Source organism: Camelina sativa, chromosome 8, assembly GCF_000633955.1.
Source record: "Camelina sativa cultivar DH55 chromosome 8, Cs, whole genome shotgun sequence".
NCBI lineage: Eukaryota > Viridiplantae > Streptophyta > Magnoliopsida > Brassicales > Brassicaceae > Camelina > Camelina sativa.
In genome coordinates this window covers 10,739,425-10,758,128 of record NC_025692.1, presented here as the reverse complement: position 1 = coordinate 10,758,128, position 18,704 = coordinate 10,739,425, and the positions used below count along the sequence as shown (strand labels likewise).

The 18,704-nt window shown below is 35.5% G+C and overlaps 2 protein-coding genes and 1 pseudogene across 2 annotated transcripts; 2 read left to right on the top strand and 1 right to left on the bottom strand.

Annotated features, from left to right (window-relative positions):
- On the top strand, positions 7-2,543 carry LOC104709410 (myrosinase 1-like). The gene is made up of 11 exons (XM_010426029.2): positions 7-23; positions 136-197; positions 304-379; positions 492-657; positions 751-1,006; positions 1,116-1,228; positions 1,308-1,528; positions 1,630-1,664; positions 1,762-1,861; positions 1,957-2,059; positions 2,146-2,543. Exons 3-11 carry the CDS (start codon positions 319-321, stop codon positions 2,402-2,404), a joined length of 1,314 nt encoding a protein of 437 aa, XP_010424331.2. The 5' UTR covers positions 7-23; positions 136-197; positions 304-318; the 3' UTR covers positions 2,405-2,543.
- Positions 5,148-13,776, top strand: LOC104706916 (annotated as a pseudogene).
- On the bottom strand, positions 16,532-18,613 carry LOC104706914. Its single transcript, XM_010423150.2, has 3 exons — positions 18,430-18,613; positions 17,401-17,990; positions 16,532-17,317 (listed from the first exon to the last, which is right to left on the bottom strand). The coding sequence occupies exons 2-3, from the start codon at positions 17,920-17,922 to the stop codon at positions 16,679-16,681; spliced, it is 1,161 nt and encodes a 386-aa protein (XP_010421452.1). The 5' UTR covers positions 17,923-17,990; positions 18,430-18,613; the 3' UTR covers positions 16,532-16,678.

The following is an 18,704-nucleotide window of genomic DNA, read 5'->3' as shown; positions in this document are numbered from 1 at the left end:
TGGATTCACTCACCGATACCCAGGTTTGTTATTTGCATGGTCTCAATCTATGAAAGCTTATATATACGAGAAGAATGTTGGCCATATGCATGTTTATATATATATATTCATAGTGGTTCATTATTACGCTATCAGAGAAAGGAGGAGCCGATTTGAAGAATGGAGACACTACTTGTGACTCATATACATATTGGCAGGTTAATTCCTCTTATATATGCTTGCTAATGTACTCAATAAATTATCTATATATATTAACTTATATATGTGTGGATTGACATGGGATTGTATAAATATAAACTGTAGAAAGATTTAGACGTGATGGGCGAACTCAATGCTACTGGCTACAGATTCTCCTTCGCGTGGTCAAGAATCCTTCCACGTATGTATACATTATTGATCCATGTATATATATATATATATATATATAATATATATATATAATATTCGATTGTAGTTGTTTGGAAGAGTAAATATATGATATATATGAGCAGAAGGAAAGAGGAGTAGAGGAGTGAACCAAGGTGGTATTGACTACTACAACAGTCTTATAGACGGCCTCATAGCAAGGAATATAACGCCGTTCGTTACCCTCTTTCACTGGGACCTTCCTCAAACACTACAAGATGAGTATGAAGGTTTCTTGAACAGACCGATCATGTATGTCATTTATGCTACGCTGCTTATTAAGAATGACGAAAGCATATAACGATATGATCGTACATTAATGAAATCTAACTATAATACGTGCAGTGATGATTTCAAAGATTACGCGGATCTATGTTTCGAAAAATTTGGTGATAGGGTAAAGCACTGGATAACAATCAACCAGCTTTACACAGTACCTACGCGAGGATATGCATTGGGAACAGATGCACCTGGTCGATGTTCTCCTACGCATGATATAAGATGTTACGGCGGAAACTCGTCAACCGAACCCTATATCGTTGCACATCACCAGCTTCTTGCTCATGCCACGGCCGTGGATCTTTACAGGACAAAATATAAGGTGAGCTAGGTCTCCATTTAATTTGTAGAAGGTGTAGTCTAACGTACGTAACATGCATGCATGTGATTCTAATTAGATTATCATTGTGTATATATTTGCGTAACCACAGGACCAAGGAGGGATGATTGGACCTGTGATGATAACTAGAGGGTTTCTTCCGTTTGATGACACTCCAGAGAGCAAAGAGGCAACTTATCGGTCTAAAGAATTTTTCCATGGATGGTATACATATCCACGAATCAAATTGTTTATACAATATTGTATATATAAAAAAGTAATGAAAAGTATGCATGTATATCAGGTTCATGGAGCCGCTAACAAAGGGTAAATACCCAGACATCATGAGGAAACTTGTGGGTGAACGGCTTCCAGAGTTCACCGAAACAGAAGCCAAACTTGTAAAGGGTTCATATGATTTTCTTGGTCTCAACTATTACTTCACTCAGTACGCCCAAAACGATGACACAGTAGTTCCTTGGGACGAACACACTGCTATGATGGACTCAAAAGCAGTTCTCACATGTACCAATCTATTCCCACACTTAGTTACAACATTTCTACATTTTTTCAGTTACAACATTTTGTGACTATCAATTATTTTAAGAATTATATGTACTTTGCAGATAAAAATGCAAAGGGTGAGCCCATTGGTCCATTGGTATGCATGCATGGTCCACCCTTATTCATTCTTTTTTAATGGAAAATAATATCCATGTGCATTCTTCTGATTTTTCTATATATATTCGCTTTCTCAGTTCAGTAAAGGAGCCTATTACTACCCAAAAGGCATTTACGACGTAATGGAGTATTACAAAAACAAATATGGTGACCCTTTAATATATATCACCGAGAACGGTTAGTTCTACTCTATTACACATTTATACAAGTTAAATGTATTTCAGAGTTGGTCCAGGAAATTTACATGAAGATTGTGTACTTGTACATATTAGGAATTAGTAGCCCCGGTGATCAACCGCTTGACGAGGCTATGGCCGATTACAAGAGGATTGATTATCTATGCAGTCATCTTTGTTTTCTCCGTAAGGTCATCAAGTGAGTGGATACTACTCTTCTTCCATTTTTCTTTATATATGATCAGTCGTACGCCTTTAATAATTAATGGTTGTTCTTGTTTCTAGGGAGAAGGGTGTCAACGTGAGAGGATACTTTGCTTGGTCTCTTGGGGATAATTACGAATTCTGCAATGGCTTTACCGTCAGATTTGGACTCAGTTACGTTGATTTCAACAATGTCACCGCTGATAGAGACCTCAAAGCATCTGGGAAATGGTTCCAGCAGTTCATAAACGTTAGCTCCAATGACCCTGCCGACCAAGATCTCCTCCGCTCTAGCCTCCCCTTCAAGAACCGTGATCGGAAGAGGCTCGCAGATGCATGATAGACTTCTAACCACTTTATGCTCATCAAAATCGTCTTCATGTCTCCTCTTTTTACTTGCTCCATAGATAACGAGCTTCTTCTACTGTACTGAAAGTGAATAAAACACCTAACTAATAAAAGATGATTAATATCCATAATTACTTTTTCTTACGACATCATATTGTGTTGGAAGGGAAAGAACACAACAATACCAATCTGCACAAAATTGAATGAACGCGACAAAACCAATATGCACAAAATTGAATGAACCCAACATATATATATATATATATATATTTCCTCTTTTTTGGTTTTGTGGAAAAAGGTGGGAGGCTGCAAGTTAAACAAGAAAGAAAACAAGGGTTGGTGTTTGCTGGTTTACTGTTTGGTTATATTAGAACCCAACCAAACTGATTTTGTTTGATTAGGTTAATCCAATTGATGATTGGTGTCACTGTATTCATAAGATTATATAGGATTAGCTGTACAAAGTAGCGGTTAGGGACTATTAACTAAGTTTCCTAATATACACAAAAGAATATATGTATTTCTATTCTAATATCTTCCCGCAGTCGAACCGTGATGAGAATGAACGTTAAGACTGGACTTGCAATCTTGAAACAGAGATGTAGGAAGACCTTTTGTGAAGATGTCTGCATATTGATGGGAGGATGGAACATGGAAGACATGAACCTGGCCCATGGGATCATACAAACTCTTTTTGTTTTATTCTTTAAAGGATATTGGACCGTAATGGAATGAACACAGATGGAAACAGATTTTGAAGAACCCTAATTTCTATACCTTTACTAAACAAGAATCCATATAATCAGAGAAAGGAAATTATCTGTATAATCGAGATTGGTTAATCAAAATCTGCGAGCTGGCGAAGGTAACGCTTTGATTTGGTGGATAGGACTCAACGCATTCACATTCAAACTTATCACTTAATCTGAAGTGCTGATATGTCGTTCCGATTGGTTAATCAAAATGTTTGATTTCCGATTGATTAATCAAAATGTTTGATTTCCGATTGATTAATCAAAATTTCTGATTAGTGATTGGTTTATCAAAACCTCCGATTGCCATGTTCTTTTTTTTTAATAAAAAATCTCTACGTTTTGGGTTAAGAGTATCGCGAAAAAGAGAAGAGAAAGAGAAAGAAAGAGAAAAAAAAACTTGTTTTTATATTAAAAACCAACTCAACGTATCTAATAAGAGCCAACTCTTAAACTTACTAAATAAGAGGCAACTCTTATCTTTTTATTAATTCTGATTTATTTTTAATTACAATCTGTAATACGAACCTCGCTAAATCCACCGTTGGAGAAGCTCTAAATATCCAATGTGTCTTTTTCTCCCTCTCTTTTTATTTCTTTGGTTCTTCTTCAACTCATTTCATTGATTCTTGTTTTTTTGTGTTCCATACCTCCTCTTCAAACTCTAATCTTCAGGACACATGCTCCAACACCTATAAATGATGAATGTAATACATGCATGTATATTCTAAACATGCTCTAAATAGATGAAAATGCATGGAATATATTTAAAAAAAAATACAAGAAAAACTCCACAAAAACACACTTAAAGCTGTGATTAACACTTAGTCAAAAAATAATTTCATTATTATAAAGCAAAATATGGTTCTGAAAATTAGAAAATAATCCAACATATAAATTAAACCTTGTGGCTCGACTCGACACAAACTCATAAAATACCAAATTCTAGTTCCAAGTTGTTACATAGAGTCTTTAAGGTTCTGAGATTTATAGCACCAATGATGGCGGAAAAATGAAATTACCCGTGCTTGGGCTGATGATATATTGACATAGGAATGAAATTTTTTTGGGTTAATTATAAATTTTTGGTTATTTATATGTTGACAAATATATATATATATAATGTGTTTTTCTAAAGCTTAAATATAAATAACCAAGAATTTAAAGCACTATGAAATTATGAACTTTTCAGGTGTGTTCAAAGTAAAAAAAAAAAACTTTTCAGATGATAAAGCACCTCCAAATGTACAATTTATATAGTAACAATTTAAAAAGGCAAAAAAATGTTATTTTGCGTTTCGGAGAGAGAGTTTCTAGTTTCATGTGAAAGACCATCGAGCGGCCCCAATCCCATATGATATGCGGTGTCAGCGGTGACCGGTGAGGCTCGTGGTGGTGAATGTAATTTTAATTTTCTTAAATATGGCATTAATATTTTATGGTGTTTCTCTAGTTCGAATACTACAAAATATTTCTAAAGACCAACTACGTAAACTAATTTTTTCAAGCTTTGATACATGCTTTGCCTAGCCGAATAATTTTTCCAAGATACGTTGAACAAAAGTATATGTAAAACAAAAACCTTAATGATTTCAAGATACGTTGAATAAAATTATACGCTAAATTTTAACTCGTAATATTATCAATACTATGTTATTTTGTAATAACAACTTAGATATTTCTCATTTTATTCAATAATATGTATCCTGTTTTTTTAGGGTTTGTTAGCATTTTAATACGTTTCTGAAACTTAATTGTCAAAAACAACAAAGACTATTTATAATAGAAAAAGAGAGTGTTGTGAGATAGACAATAGTAGAAATAGAATTCTGAGTAGGACAGAGGGGAGAGGAGAACATTACCGAAATACCCTGATCAATGGTTTTGGAAAGAAAAAGGAGAGAGAGAAAGCGTAGAATAGGAAAAAGAGAGGGATAGTGGGTTTGCATGGCTATATTAACCCTAGATTGGCACAAAGCTTCCATGCAACTTAACAGATACATCAACATATTAACTATGAAGCTTCTTGCGCTCAGATTAGTTTTCCTATTGTCTGTGGTGACTTGCAAAGCTGAAGATATTACCTGCGAGGAGAATGAGCCATTCACATGTAGCCAAACTGAATGTTTCAATAGACTCAACTTCGATAAAGACTTCATCTTCGGTGTTGCATCTTCTGCTTACCAGGTATGTAACATGCAAATCACTCATTCTGTTCAGATAACCCACATTTGACGTAAAGAAAATCCCACTAACACTAAATCAAACGTTGCATGGTTTTTTCTTTTTATTTCAGATCGAAGGTGGTAGAGGTCGTGGACTTAATGTTTTGGATGGCTACACCTCACCGATACCCAGGTTTGTCGTTGCATGGTTTCTTTCGATTAAAAACTTACATAGCTATATGAGAGGAATGTTGTTTATATGTTTCTATATATTTATAATGATTTTTATAACGCTATCAGAGAAAGGAGGAGCCGATTTGAAGAATGGAGACACTACTTGTGACTCATATACGTATTGGCAGGTTAATTCCCCAATTTATATGCTTGCTAATGTACTCACTGAATTACCTACAACTATGTGTGGATTTACATGCCATTGTAAAATATAAACTACAGAAAGATATAGACGTGATGAGCGAACTCAACACTACTGGCTGCAGGTTCTCCTTGGCGTGGTCAAGGATCCTTCCACGTATGTATACCTTTATTGATTTATATATTATATGTCGTATATGTTATTGTTACTATTTTGAAGTGTAAATATATGTGATATCTATAGATATGAGCAGAAGGAAAGATGAGTAGGGAATCAACGAAGATGGTATAAGTACTACAGCGATCTCATCGATGGCCTCAAAAATAAGGGTATAGAGCCTTTTGTTACCCTCTTTCACTGGGACCTTCCTCAAATACTGCAAGATGAATATGAAGGTTTCTTGAACAAGACGATGATCATGTATGTTTTTTGATGCCATTTTGCTTATAAAGAAAACATAATTCTATAAATATTTGATCTTGCATTAACGAAAATATAATTCGATAAAATGTGCAGAGAAGATTTCAAAGATTATGCAGATCTGTGTTTCGAGAGATTTGGTGATAGGGTAAAGAACTGGATCACTATTAACCAGCTCTACACAGTTCCTACGAGAAGATATGCGTTGGGAACTGATGCACCCGGTCGATGTTCTCCTAAGATTGACAAAATATGTTAAGGCGGAAATTCGTAAATAGAACCCTATCTTGTTGCACATAACCAGCTTCTTGCTCATGCTACAGTTGTTAAACATTACAGGGACAATTATTAGGTGGGTTCATCAGATTTAACCATGAGGTACTCTCTCAAATTAAGAGATCAATTGTAGTAATTAGGGATCGAATCCACATAGACTCTAGATTCACACAATAGATTTAATAATCTTTTAATTATGCTAAACAGAAATATTGTAATTAAATTGCAAGATTAAACAGAAAATAAAAGAGTTTTAAAATTTAGAAGGATTAAACGCTAGGCCTAGGGAAATTCTCAGGAAATCATAGAAAATCAGATCAATTAATTAAGCAAGCTGGATTCAACAATTAAGCACCGTTCTTGAACTCTAAACACAATTGTAAAATAAATCAGTTCTCAATGCAAATATTATCTAAGTTTTAAAACTCGAAAATCCAAATCTCTTTGCAAAATTCAAGTTAAAAACCAGCAATAAAATCAAGTTTAGATAAGTTCACAAAATCACTAATTAAAATCTCTTGGCAAAAAGTAATTTTGCTCACCAAAGGTTTTTGTCAGGAAAATCAATTATATTCCCATATCAATTAATAATCCTAACATCTAAATCCAGATGACTAATCAAAGATCTAGCATTAAGAACAACCTATGGTGAAGAACAAGAAAGATAATGAATCCAAACAATTAATTAATCTAACAATCCATGAAATTCTTAATGAGAAACCCTAAACCTAACAAGCAGATCTACTCAGACATAATTGTAAGAACACAAATCATGAATAAAATAGATAGCATTAATAGATTAAACGAAGTAGAAAAGGAGTTCTGAATCTTCTGAGAAAGGAGTCTTGATTCTTCTCTCCAAAAACTCTCTAAAATCTCTCAGGATTTTTTCTCTCAAAAGTTGCAGGAAAAATAAAGCTTAGGTTTAAACAATGACCATAAAAATCATATTTATATTCCTAAAACACGTCCAGGGACTAATGATGCAAATATGAAAAACTTTGGGGTGGTTCTGTAAATCTTCAAAACTTGTGGGAAAACTTCTGATTTGTCTTGTGCACACTGCATCGATCGATGCTTACTTTTGAACTGGTCTCCCAACTTCGTAGCTCAGCCTCAATGCTTGATTATACTCCAAATCCTCCTATTTAGCTCCATTATGCTCCCATCCATGCTAAATCCTATAAAGACTAAAAAACCTCTAAAAATACCAAAAAGATTCTATAAATAAGACTTATATCATGGCTAAAAACACCTAAAAACCATGATATATCAACTCCCCCAGACTTAACCTTTGCTTGCCCTCAAGCAAAACATAAATTTAGACATGTGAAAGAGGTTTGAAAACGCAGAAACTCCTTTTCTTTTTAAAGTATTGCCATGATCATCCAAACCATAATCCTTATGCTTAGCAGATAAATCCAAATCGAACCACCATGTACTTCTCCGTTGAATTTCGTAGCATCCCAAATTCAAACCAAATTCCACTACTTCCTCCATTAAGCCTTCATTAGTGGGTCTCATCAATTTGATCAATGTCAAGAACCTTCTAGACTCATTCTCGTACTATACCATAACAAGCAAGACAAATCGTTAACACCAGTGGTACTCTTTCTCTCCCCCAGACTTATTTTATTTAATCTTACTTTGAGCTTTGTTTTGTTGTTTTTTTGTTTTTTTTCTTTCTCAAAGGTGTAGGCGAATAATGGGGTCATTGGTAATTTACCTACCCCTCGCTTCCAGACTTTGTGTGATCATTTGACTCAAGAATAGAATAATGAGGTTACAGGTAATTTACCTAGCTCTCTAAACTGATCAAAATCATTTCATCTTTTATTTATTTTTATTTTTTTAAACAAAGCTCTCAAGATTTTTTTTTAACTTGAATAAGGGAGAGGAGTACCATTTCCTTTTGAAATCTTACTTGGCAGGTATGAACAAAGAGTGAAGCTTTATGAACATCAATCTCTTTGATGAGGTAAAAAGAAAAGTACAAAAAATTACCTCAGGCTTTTATGGATTCTGTTGGAAATCCGGATGTCTTTGGTTCACTGGTCAGCCTTTGGATTTTTCATTAGTCGGATTTGTGGATTCAATCTGCAGCATTAATTAACCAAGGCAGCACACTAAAAAGAAAAATCAAAGTTTCAAACAAAAATTTTGACTTAATAAAACAATTTTTTTGTTTTTTTTTTCGACTCACTCTCAAAAACAAAAACATAGTTAGTAACTGCCTCCCCCAGACTTAAACAACACTATCCCCAATGTTATCAAGTAAGAGATTGGCGAAGAAAAATAAACAAAAACGAATAAGTATTGAAATTGTGAACAAAATCGGTTAACAATTCCGGATGTTTTGTGTCGACCGATGCTGATGGTGTGTCAGTCGATGCATTCTGCAGATGCAGAGAGTTCGAACATTACTCTTGAGTTAGCTGCGATTAATTTGTGTTTTTCTTGTTCCTTGGATGTTAGCACTGCTAAGAATCACTCAAACACAAGATTAAACGCAACATGATAGATAGAAGTTCATAATTCAATACAAATTCAAACTAACTCAAAGCAAGAATAAAAATGACTTAATTTACGTGGAAAAGAAAAACCTATGAGTGGGTTGCCTCCCACTAAGCGCTTGTTTTCAGTCATTAGCTTGACTGTGTCGGATCTCAAGCATTCGGTGGATCAGAACATGGCAATGAATGCTTCCGAGAGAATTTCCTCTTCATCCAAGGTGGTGTGTAGGCAGTAGGTACATGAGATCTGCCAAGGATGTGAGGAACCGGACCAGGGCGGGACTGAGATATGGGTGGTTTTTTTTTTAAGTCTTGCAAAATCATCAACAGAAGAAACAAGCGCTCTACGATAATCTCGTGGCTTGGTTAACTGCAAAACAGTTTTTGTACCTTTGAAATTCTTATTAATGAAAGGAGGAAGTTTAGGAGAAGGAGATGCATACCTTGGCCTTACCTGTGGGTTCTTGATTGTAGAATGGTGAGATTTCAGCTTTACAACTGGTCTAGGACTTGCAGCTAAGGAATCAACTCGAGAATCTTTGGTTTTGGACAAGTCTGGACGTTCTCGTGGAGGTGTGTCGATCGATGCAACAGCTGCATCGATCGATGCTGAGCATGCAACTCGTGTTTCCTCAACGATTCTGCAACTAACCTCAGCAATCCGTGTTTCCAATACAAAAACATCCTCTACCATCGACTTTTCATGGATCAGAACCTCATCATGATCTCTAGTACTGATTAGATGATCTCCACTCCAATCTTCAAGCTTAACAGCTTGCTTACTCACTTTCTCAACAGTCTCCAACTCCTTGACATACCCAGCAATAATGTCTCCATGAAGCTCTATGATCGGATCGTCATCAGAAATAATTTCCATACAAAATGTAGAACCATCAATTGTAGGAGCCCTTCTCAGCTTGTCCATCTCAAAGTTCATAACCAAATCATCTACATTCAGAGCTATGTGTCCCTTCTTCACATCTATGATGGCACCAGCTGTAGCCAAGAAAGAGCGTCCTAAGATGAGAGGATCACTAGGCTCTTTGTCATACTTCAACACCACAAAGTCAGTGGGAATCATGCAATCTCCAATCTTGATTGGAATATCCTCTAAGACACCTTCAGGAATCCTTCTGGATCGATCAGCTAAGATAATAGAGATCTTAGTTAGCTTGAAATCCGTCATCCCAAGTCTCACAGCAACAAAATGGGGCATGAAGTTGATACTAGAACCAAGATCACAAAGTGAGTGAGCAAACCGTTCTGCAGAGATAGAGCAATCAAGTACAAAGCTTCCAGGATCTGGTAACTTCTTTTCAATCCTACTATGAATCATTGCACTCACTTTCTTAGAGACAACCACTTCCTGCTTCCTCTCTTTCTTCCTCTGTGGAGGTTGATTCAATAGAATTGCACTGACATCTTTTGTAAGCATTGCTCCTTCCTTAAGGCTCAAACCATTGGTGACCATCCTCTTCACACACCGCTTAATCCCAGGAGAAAACTTCACTGCATCAATCAAAGGCATCTCAATCATTACCTTGTCCATCATAGCCTTGCATCTAGCTTCCTCAAGCTCCTGCTTAGACCTCCTAGGCTTAGGAAAAGGAACCTTAGGCTTATAAGCTTTTTTTGAATCGATTTTTGGAACTGGAACGGAAAATAGAGCTGTTCGTGGGGTGTGTCGATCGATGCTGACATTGTGTCGATCGACGCTTGATTGAGTTGGCATCGATCGATGCAGTTGGATCGCGTCGATCGATGCTGGCTCCACTACCGTATCATTTTCTTCTTCCTTCACCAAAATCGCATTACAAGCATGCTTGGGATTCGACTCTGTTCTTCTAGAAAGAAGTTCCTCTTGTCTTTTAACAGACCCAACAGTCTGAATCACTTGATTCTCCAGCTTCTTGACATGAGTGTTTAATGCATCGAACTTCCCAGTAAGCTCAGTGTATACAGAATCAATCTTCCCATTGAAGTCTACTGTTAACTTCTGTTGACCTTCCAAAATCTGTCCAATCATTGATTCCATTTTGCTCTCTGAATTGGGTGGAGGGAGGGGTTGGTAAGAAGAAGAACCATAGATCCTAGTGAAGTTGTTGTTTGGATTTCCTGAGAATGAATCTTCTGACCAAATCTCTAATTTTGATACCCAGCTCCATACATATAGTTAACACCTTCTTTGGTAATCTCTGGCTTTGGCTCAAAAGTCTCAACATCTTCAGAAAAATGGACAGACTTCTTTCCCACAAGAAGATTGTGGACTGTATCCAACTTAGCATTCACCGCAGCAAACTGATTTGAACCATTGCCTTCATGTGTTCTTTTCCGCTCTAGGTCCGCATTCTTAGTGTTGTTGCTTGAGGCTAGCCTTTCTATCAACTGTTCAGCTTCGTCTGGGTACCTTGTCTTGAAGTTCCCGTCACTAGCCGCATCTAAAGCCATCTGATACCTCCAATCAATACCACTGAAAAAGATATTAATCAATTGCACCTCTGAGAACCCATGATGCGGACAATCTCTCTGGTATGCTTTGAACCTTACCCAAACAGCTTTGTAAGATTCAACAGGTTCTTGTCTAAAGGTGGAGAGCTTAATCCTCAGGTCCTCAGACATCGCATCATGATAGAAGTAGTTGAGGAATGCCACCTTGATGTCATGTCAGGTCTTCAGAGATCCTGGTTTCAGCTGCCTTAGCCAATGTAATGCTTCCCCAGCAAGAGAGTAGGGGAAGAGCTTGCAGTAGAGATAGTCCTATGTGACTCCATTAGCCTTGATGCTTGTGACTATATCCTCAAAGTGCTCAATGTGGTCTAGAGGCTTCTCATGCGGCAAGTTCTGGAATGGCCATTGTCCAACAAGAGCAAAGTAGGCAGGCTTCAACTCAAAATCATTCTTTGGGAATGGAGGAGGGACAATTGTGGAACGGTTCTCACAGAATAATTCTGGTCTGTTGAAGTCCGCAAGAGTCTTGACAAGCTCTCCATTGTTGTCTCGTCTGCCCTGAAGGTTCTGTTGGTCGTTACCATCCAAATCCGCACCATTCGCACCTGCTCTGGCATTGCGTCGGTCGACGCCAATGTTGCGTCGGTCGATGCCATCTTGGTTGCGTTGATCGATTCCATCGTTGCGTTGCTCGACGCCACGTGCATCTTCCTCAACCACGACGAGTTCTTCCTGAATAACTCGTCCTTCATCATCAAGTTTTTGGCCTTGCTCATTGCGCACATGACCCTCTTGATCCCTCAAAACTCCAGCCTCATCTGGTATCAATATGATTGGGTTGACCATCTTTGCTGATTTGGATAGCATTAATAGATTAAACGAAGTAGAAAAGGAGTTCTGAATCTTCTGAGAAAGGAGTCTTGATTCTTCTCTCCAAAAACTCTCTAAAATCTCTCAGGATTTTTTCTCTCAAAAGTTGCAGGAAAAATAAAGCTTAGGTTTAAACAATGACCATAAAAATCATATTTATATTCCTAAAACACGTCCAGGGACTAATGATGCAAATATGGAAAACTTTGGGGCGGTTCTGTAAATCTTCAAAACTTGTGGGAAAACTTCCGATTTGTCTTGTGGACACTGCAATGATCGCCAGATATGAAGCATCGATCGATGCTTACTCTTGAACTGGTCTCCCAACTTCGTAGCTCAGCCTTAATGCTTGATTATACTCCAAATCCTCCTATTTAGCTACATTATGCTCCCATCCATGCTAAATCCTATAAAGACCAAAAGACTCTAAAAATACCAAAACGATTCTATAAATAAGACTTATATCATGGCTAAAAACACCTAAAAGCCATGATATATCATTCACCATTTATAATCATACATTTTATTAATCATCATTTTGTAACTTGTGTTGTATATATGTCTATTTGACAAACAGATAAAGCAAAAAGGAAAGATTGGACCTGTGATGATAACTAGATGGTTTCTTCCGTTTGATGACACTCAAGAGAGCAAAGATGCAACTGAGCGGGCTCACGAATTTTTCCATGGATGGTATATATACATCTAGGAATGACATGGTTTTTGACATTAATATAAACTAATGAAAAGTATGCATGTATATCAGGTTCATGGAGCCGCTAACAAAGGGTAAATACCCAGACATCATGAGGAAACGTGTGGGTGAACGGCTTCCAGAGTTCAACGAGACAGAAGCCAAACTTGTAAAGGGTTCATATGATTTTCTGGGTCTCAACTATTAAGACGCCCAAAAGGCCAAAACAATGATAAAGTAGTTCCTTGGGACGAACAAACTGCCATGTTGGACTCAAAAGCAACTCTCACATGTACCACATTATTTCTACATATTATTTCTTTTTAACTACAATATTTTGTGACTATCAATGATGTCATCCTTGTGAATTTACAGCTAAAAATGCCACGGGTGAGGCCCGTGGTCCACCGGTATGCATGAATAATCTACCCCTATTCTTTCATTCATTTTGTTCTAATAGAAAATAACATTCTACTTTGTTCAAAAAAAAATAAAAAAATAAAAAAAAATATACGTCTTTCTTATATTATATATATACGTCCTTTTCTCAGTTCAATAACGGCAGTTATTACCACCCAAAAGGCATTTACCACGTAATGGAGTACTTCAAAATCAAATACGGTGACCCTTTAATATATGTCACCGAGAACGGTTAGGATCTACTACTCATCTCTTTCATCTAGACATGTTTCAATATTGGTTCAAGAAATTGACTCAAATACTATGGAATTAGGAATCAGTACCGCCGGTGGTAACTAACATAACCTTTACAGAGGCATTTCACGATTACAAGCGGATTGATTATCTATGCAGTCATCATTTATATTTTCTCCGTAAGGTCATCAAGTGAGTGAATCATATTCTTCTTCCATTTTCATTTACATATATAACAAATACATGTAAGTATGATAAGTCAGACGCATGCATTTAGTGGTTGTTCTTTTTTTTAGGGAGAATGGTGTAAACGCGAAAGGGTACTTTGCTTGGTCTCTTGGGGATAATTACGAGTACTGCAATGGCTTTACAGTAAGATTCGGACTCAGTTATGTTGATTTCGACAACAATGTCGCTGATATATAGAGATCTCAAAGCATCTGGCTTATGGTACCAGTCGTTCTTAAGAGACACCACCAAGAACCAAGATCTCCTTCACTCGAAGTTCTCCTTCAACGACCGCGACAGGAAGAGCCTCGCACGAAAAACCCAACCCACTTTATGCCCATCAAGATCATCTTCATGTCTCATCTTTCTACTTACTCCATAGATAAGGAGTGTCTTCTACGGTTCTACCTACGTACTGTATTGAATAAAAAAATTAATAAAAGATGATCAAACTTAACAAATATTTTATTGCTATTTTAGGGTATTTTTCTATTTTTTATTTACTACGTTAAATCATGGGATGAAAAAAATAAAATCCAACTAAAACCAAACTGAACCAAACTCAAAGGCGTACTAGTTTCATTTTATAATTTTCATACAAGATAAATATACCAACTTTAAAATTATTTTGCCAACCAATTAGTTTTTGTATTTTAATCCAAGAATTTTAGTATAGTTTTAATTATTCCTTATGAATTTCCTAAAACATATTACATTTATCTTACCCAAATACTAAACTCTAACCCTTCAAAACTATACCCTAAATGTAAAAATGAGAACCCAAACCTAAAAAAAAAATTAAAAATTAATTTAACATATTGTATTTGTGTAAAAGAAAGCAACAATAAAAATGTTCAAAAAAAGGTATTTATGAAAAAGGGTATCTCAAAAAGGACATTTCTAACAAATTCTCTTTAATCAATCGTTTTAATATTGTTTATGTTATTTGTTTTCTTTGGTAACTAACTAAAAGCCCAAAACATTTCTTAGTTCTAACTTTTAACTACTCTCAAAAATTTTACAATTAACAATTTATTCTTTGTGGAGTCGATCTTTTATATACTACTATTACGCATTCGCTGTTTGAGGACTTTGCTTTGCTCTGTACTTCTTACCCTTCCTTCACCCTAGTCAGGATACCACGAGAGGTCAACGTAAGGGCGGATTGTCTTGTTCGATCTTCAAGATCTCTAATCTCTGAATCATCTTTTGTAAACTCTTTTCCTCCTGTTTGGTCAACCAATCTTGGAGTTTTATTTTAATTTATTAATGTTTGGTTGGAAAAAAGAAAAAAAGGGTAAATAACTTCTTTTGGGTAGAAACAACTAAGTGAGATATTATGGATAAAAAAAAAGATATAATTTTAGAAACTGTATTGTAACAAGAAAAAAACAACACTTTTTTGTAACAAGAAAAAGTGTTAAAATAAAGCTATTTATAAAACGGAAGAAATATTAATTAATATTTACTAAATTTATTTCATCTCTCATCTAACAAATAAGATATGGAACTTAAGAAAAATATTAGTCGTGGAAGTTTTATTTTAAGTTAACTTGACAAAAATATATATTTTAATTTGATAGAACAATCAAAATATTAAATTGTCATAACATTATTTTGATAAAAAGGTGTAAGACGGGTTAAAATTGAAATTAAAATTAGGTGTTTGATGAATTAAATAGAAGTATTAATCTCCTTTGATATCTCTAAATGTTTTGTTGCAATACTACTAAATTACTTATGTTCTACGGATTAAGTATAAAAATACCAAAAATTTAATAATATTACTTTGATAGTAAATAAAATTTTATAAATTTAACATTATTATATATAAAAACAAGTGTTAATCTTCTTTGACAATTTTAATTATCAATTACAATACTAAGTTACTAAATTACATATACTCTAAAAATTAAATCTAAAACATAATTAATACTACATTTAAAAACTCTAAAAACTTAACATAAATAGATCTAAAAGTAAATATTGTCCTGATTTTTTTATTATAAAATATCATTTTGAGACATTTTATATACATTAAAAATGATTTAATATATAAACATTTGGGAAAAATATAGTTCAAAAAATATTTTCTCATTCTCGAAAGAGCATTCATATTATGGATGTGGCACAAAGCCCAAAGCAACTTAAACTATGGTAGTGATGTTTGATGTACTGATAAAAACACAAATTTATTTTGTTGCCAAAAAATGCTCAAACTAATTTATAACTGATAAAAGAAAAATACATTAACTATCCCGATTTTTTAATTTTCACCTATCATTGTTACGATTTTCAACAATGTTAATGTTAACGTAATCTAAAACACTATTAGCTCTTTATTCTTTCTTCTAAATTTTTAATCATAACAAAAGTTTAAAGTGCTGAAAAAAAGAAAAAAAACAAAAGTTTAAAGTTGAAAAAACAACGATTGAATATGAGGTTAAGATATCTAAAGAGAAAGACTTTGTTATGATGATAGCACGTTAAAAATAAACTTCTTCATGAGATTATAATTATAAAGGTGTTTACGACTGCATTAACATTGTTAAAAACCATAATATGATAAGTGGTAAATCGGAAAATCGGGATAGTTCATGTATTTTTTATCAGTTATAAATTAATTTGAGTATATTTTTAGCAATAAATTTATGATTTTTCTGATAAATATTAAATATAAGTCATGTTTTTTGACATTTTTCTCGAGATTTTATCACCAAAGATCATACATTGTTATAACTTCGCCGAAATACACGTCGAATTTAATGGTCTCTCCTCCCGCCAAAACTACCTTTCAATATCTGCTTACTAGCTATGATTCATCTTAGTTACACATATATTTCATGAGTTTTGTTAGTGACATTGCGTACTCAAGAACTCAGAATCTTGGGAGCAATTTGCATTAAAGCCTCCAAAGCACTAGGAGAAAACTTTCTAGCAAAGAGAGAACACATGGACGTGTAGCGACCATTGTACGTGCAGTTATCACTTTTGAGGATCCTTGCAAAGAACTCCTCATTAATGTCTTGTGCTCCAAATGTAGCCGGGTGGGCACCACCTCTCGACCAATCGACCCAAGTCACACTTCGGTTGGCCAAGGCCGCTGGTTTCTCAATTGTCAGCATTGTTGGAAAATAGTGTTCGTCCACATAACAGGCGGGAGTACAAAACTCTTTGAATTTAGGGTAATACAAGATATCTTTGACAACGGAAACCGCAAGCTCCCGGTTAATCTCAAACCATTGAGACCCTTTTCTCCATTGGTCTATGGTAACTTCAGGGGACATTTTTCCATGGTAGCGGCCACGGCCATAGGGACTGGGGTCATCAAATGAACCCATAAAACTGTGCTTTGATTTGGTTATGTACTGGTAGATAGTCGTGAAGTTAAAGAGGGGAATGCATGACTCCGAGAGGAGAATAAACCATTCATTTGAGATATCTAGCAACGCATTTGCAAGAAGCCGCCTCTCTGCATCACACATTGTCATTCTTCCCCATTCTGCAACCTACCCAATTATGAAGATAATCCAATTACAATATCAAGATATACAAAACCAAAATCATGCAAAGTAGATTAAACAGTATATACCTGACTTGGTATATGCCTACGATAGAAAACAGAGGAAGTTGAAAACTGGGCTGAAGAAGACACTTGTGAATGGATGTACACTGAGTAATACTTTTCGTGACCCTTTAATAACCTTTCCCAAAGCGGTGCAAGCGGTAAAGGACCCATTGTCAAGAACATAAACGCGATTTTGGGCACCCTATTAAACGGATACTCTTTTCTATGAGGCATGAAAGACGCGCGCCAAAGAAGCTCTTCATCCCTCATATTATGCATGAGAACCGCAGGACGTTTAATCCATTTATCCATGTCATTTCTTCTCTCGTTGCAAGGCACAATACTCGAAGTGACTGAGGTCACTACACTATTTATACCATAATACTTGATTGTGGATACACTAATGAATAAGAAAATAATAGTAAATGCTAGAAAAAATCCTAGCAGAGGAAGCAACTTGGAAGGAGACACCTTGTTTAGCCCTGTCCGGCCGCCTGTGACTACAATCTCTTTACCTTCTTCCAACTGAACAACCCTACTTTGCATCTTGACACTAGATATTAAATAATATGCGTCTCGTTATATCGCGTTACGGTTCTGCTTCTGTAAAACTCCTAACCAAGAACCTCAAATTAGCATCACAAACCAAAATTCAACAACTTACACTCAATGGATCACTAGAAGCAAGTACCCTCAAACGACTCAATAATCCTGAAAATCTAAGGTTAACAGATTATACTTTTCTTGCAAAATCCTAAAACCTTTAATAATCACTAACTACGTCCAATCCAACTCTTACTATACTCATGTAACAGAATAATCTAATCCATAAACAGAATCATCAAAACTCTCTAACTTTTTCAATAGAAAACCCAAAACTTCAATAAGGCTACAGAGTAACTAGCTATTCGAACTTGTAATCTTGGACCAATATTAGGAGCAACCGACGAGACACTCTAAAAAATCCTAAAATAAATCAAGAGCTACTTCAAGAAACTAATCAAGTAATCATTAATAAGAAATAAAGAAAAAAGAGAAGTTAGTAAGACTTACAGGAAGTAAACACCCTGAATCGTGGGAAGATGAGATCACAATGGTCTGAAGAGCTTACGAAACTTGGGAAGGTGGGATTATAAAGATTGATCGTTCGGCTAGTAGAGCGGTGACCAATTTCAGTAAATTCGACTTTGAAGTTTTGAAAAAGCGAAGGCTCCGTAAGTCAGAGAAGGTTAGGTTTCCAAAGCCGTCCTATTATACACCACATACGGCAACTAGAGTGTTTGATTTCTAATATGTTCGGTTCGGACCACTAGACTTTTAGGTTTTCT

Excerpts from the sequence above, each read along its gene's own strand:
- LOC104709410 (XM_010426029.2), top strand. The coding sequence starts at position 319 with ATGGGCGAACTCAATGCTACTGGCTACAGATTCTCCTTCGCGTGGTCA. Across the intron at positions 1,007-1,115 it reads TTTACAGGACAAAATATAAG|GACCAAGGAGGGATGATTGG; the intron begins GTGAGCTAGGTC and ends GCGTAACCACAG. Across the intron at positions 1,229-1,307 it reads AAAGAATTTTTCCATGGATG|GTTCATGGAGCCGCTAACAA; the intron begins GTATACATATCC and ends CATGTATATCAG.
- LOC104706914 (XM_010423150.2), bottom strand. The coding sequence starts at position 17,922 with ATGCAAAGTAGGGTTGTTCAGTTGGAAGAAGGTAAAGAGATTGTAGTC. Across the intron at positions 17,318-17,400 it reads GTAGGCATATACCAAGTCAG|GTTGCAGAATGGGGAAGAAT; the intron begins GTATATACTGTT and ends ATAATTGGGTAG.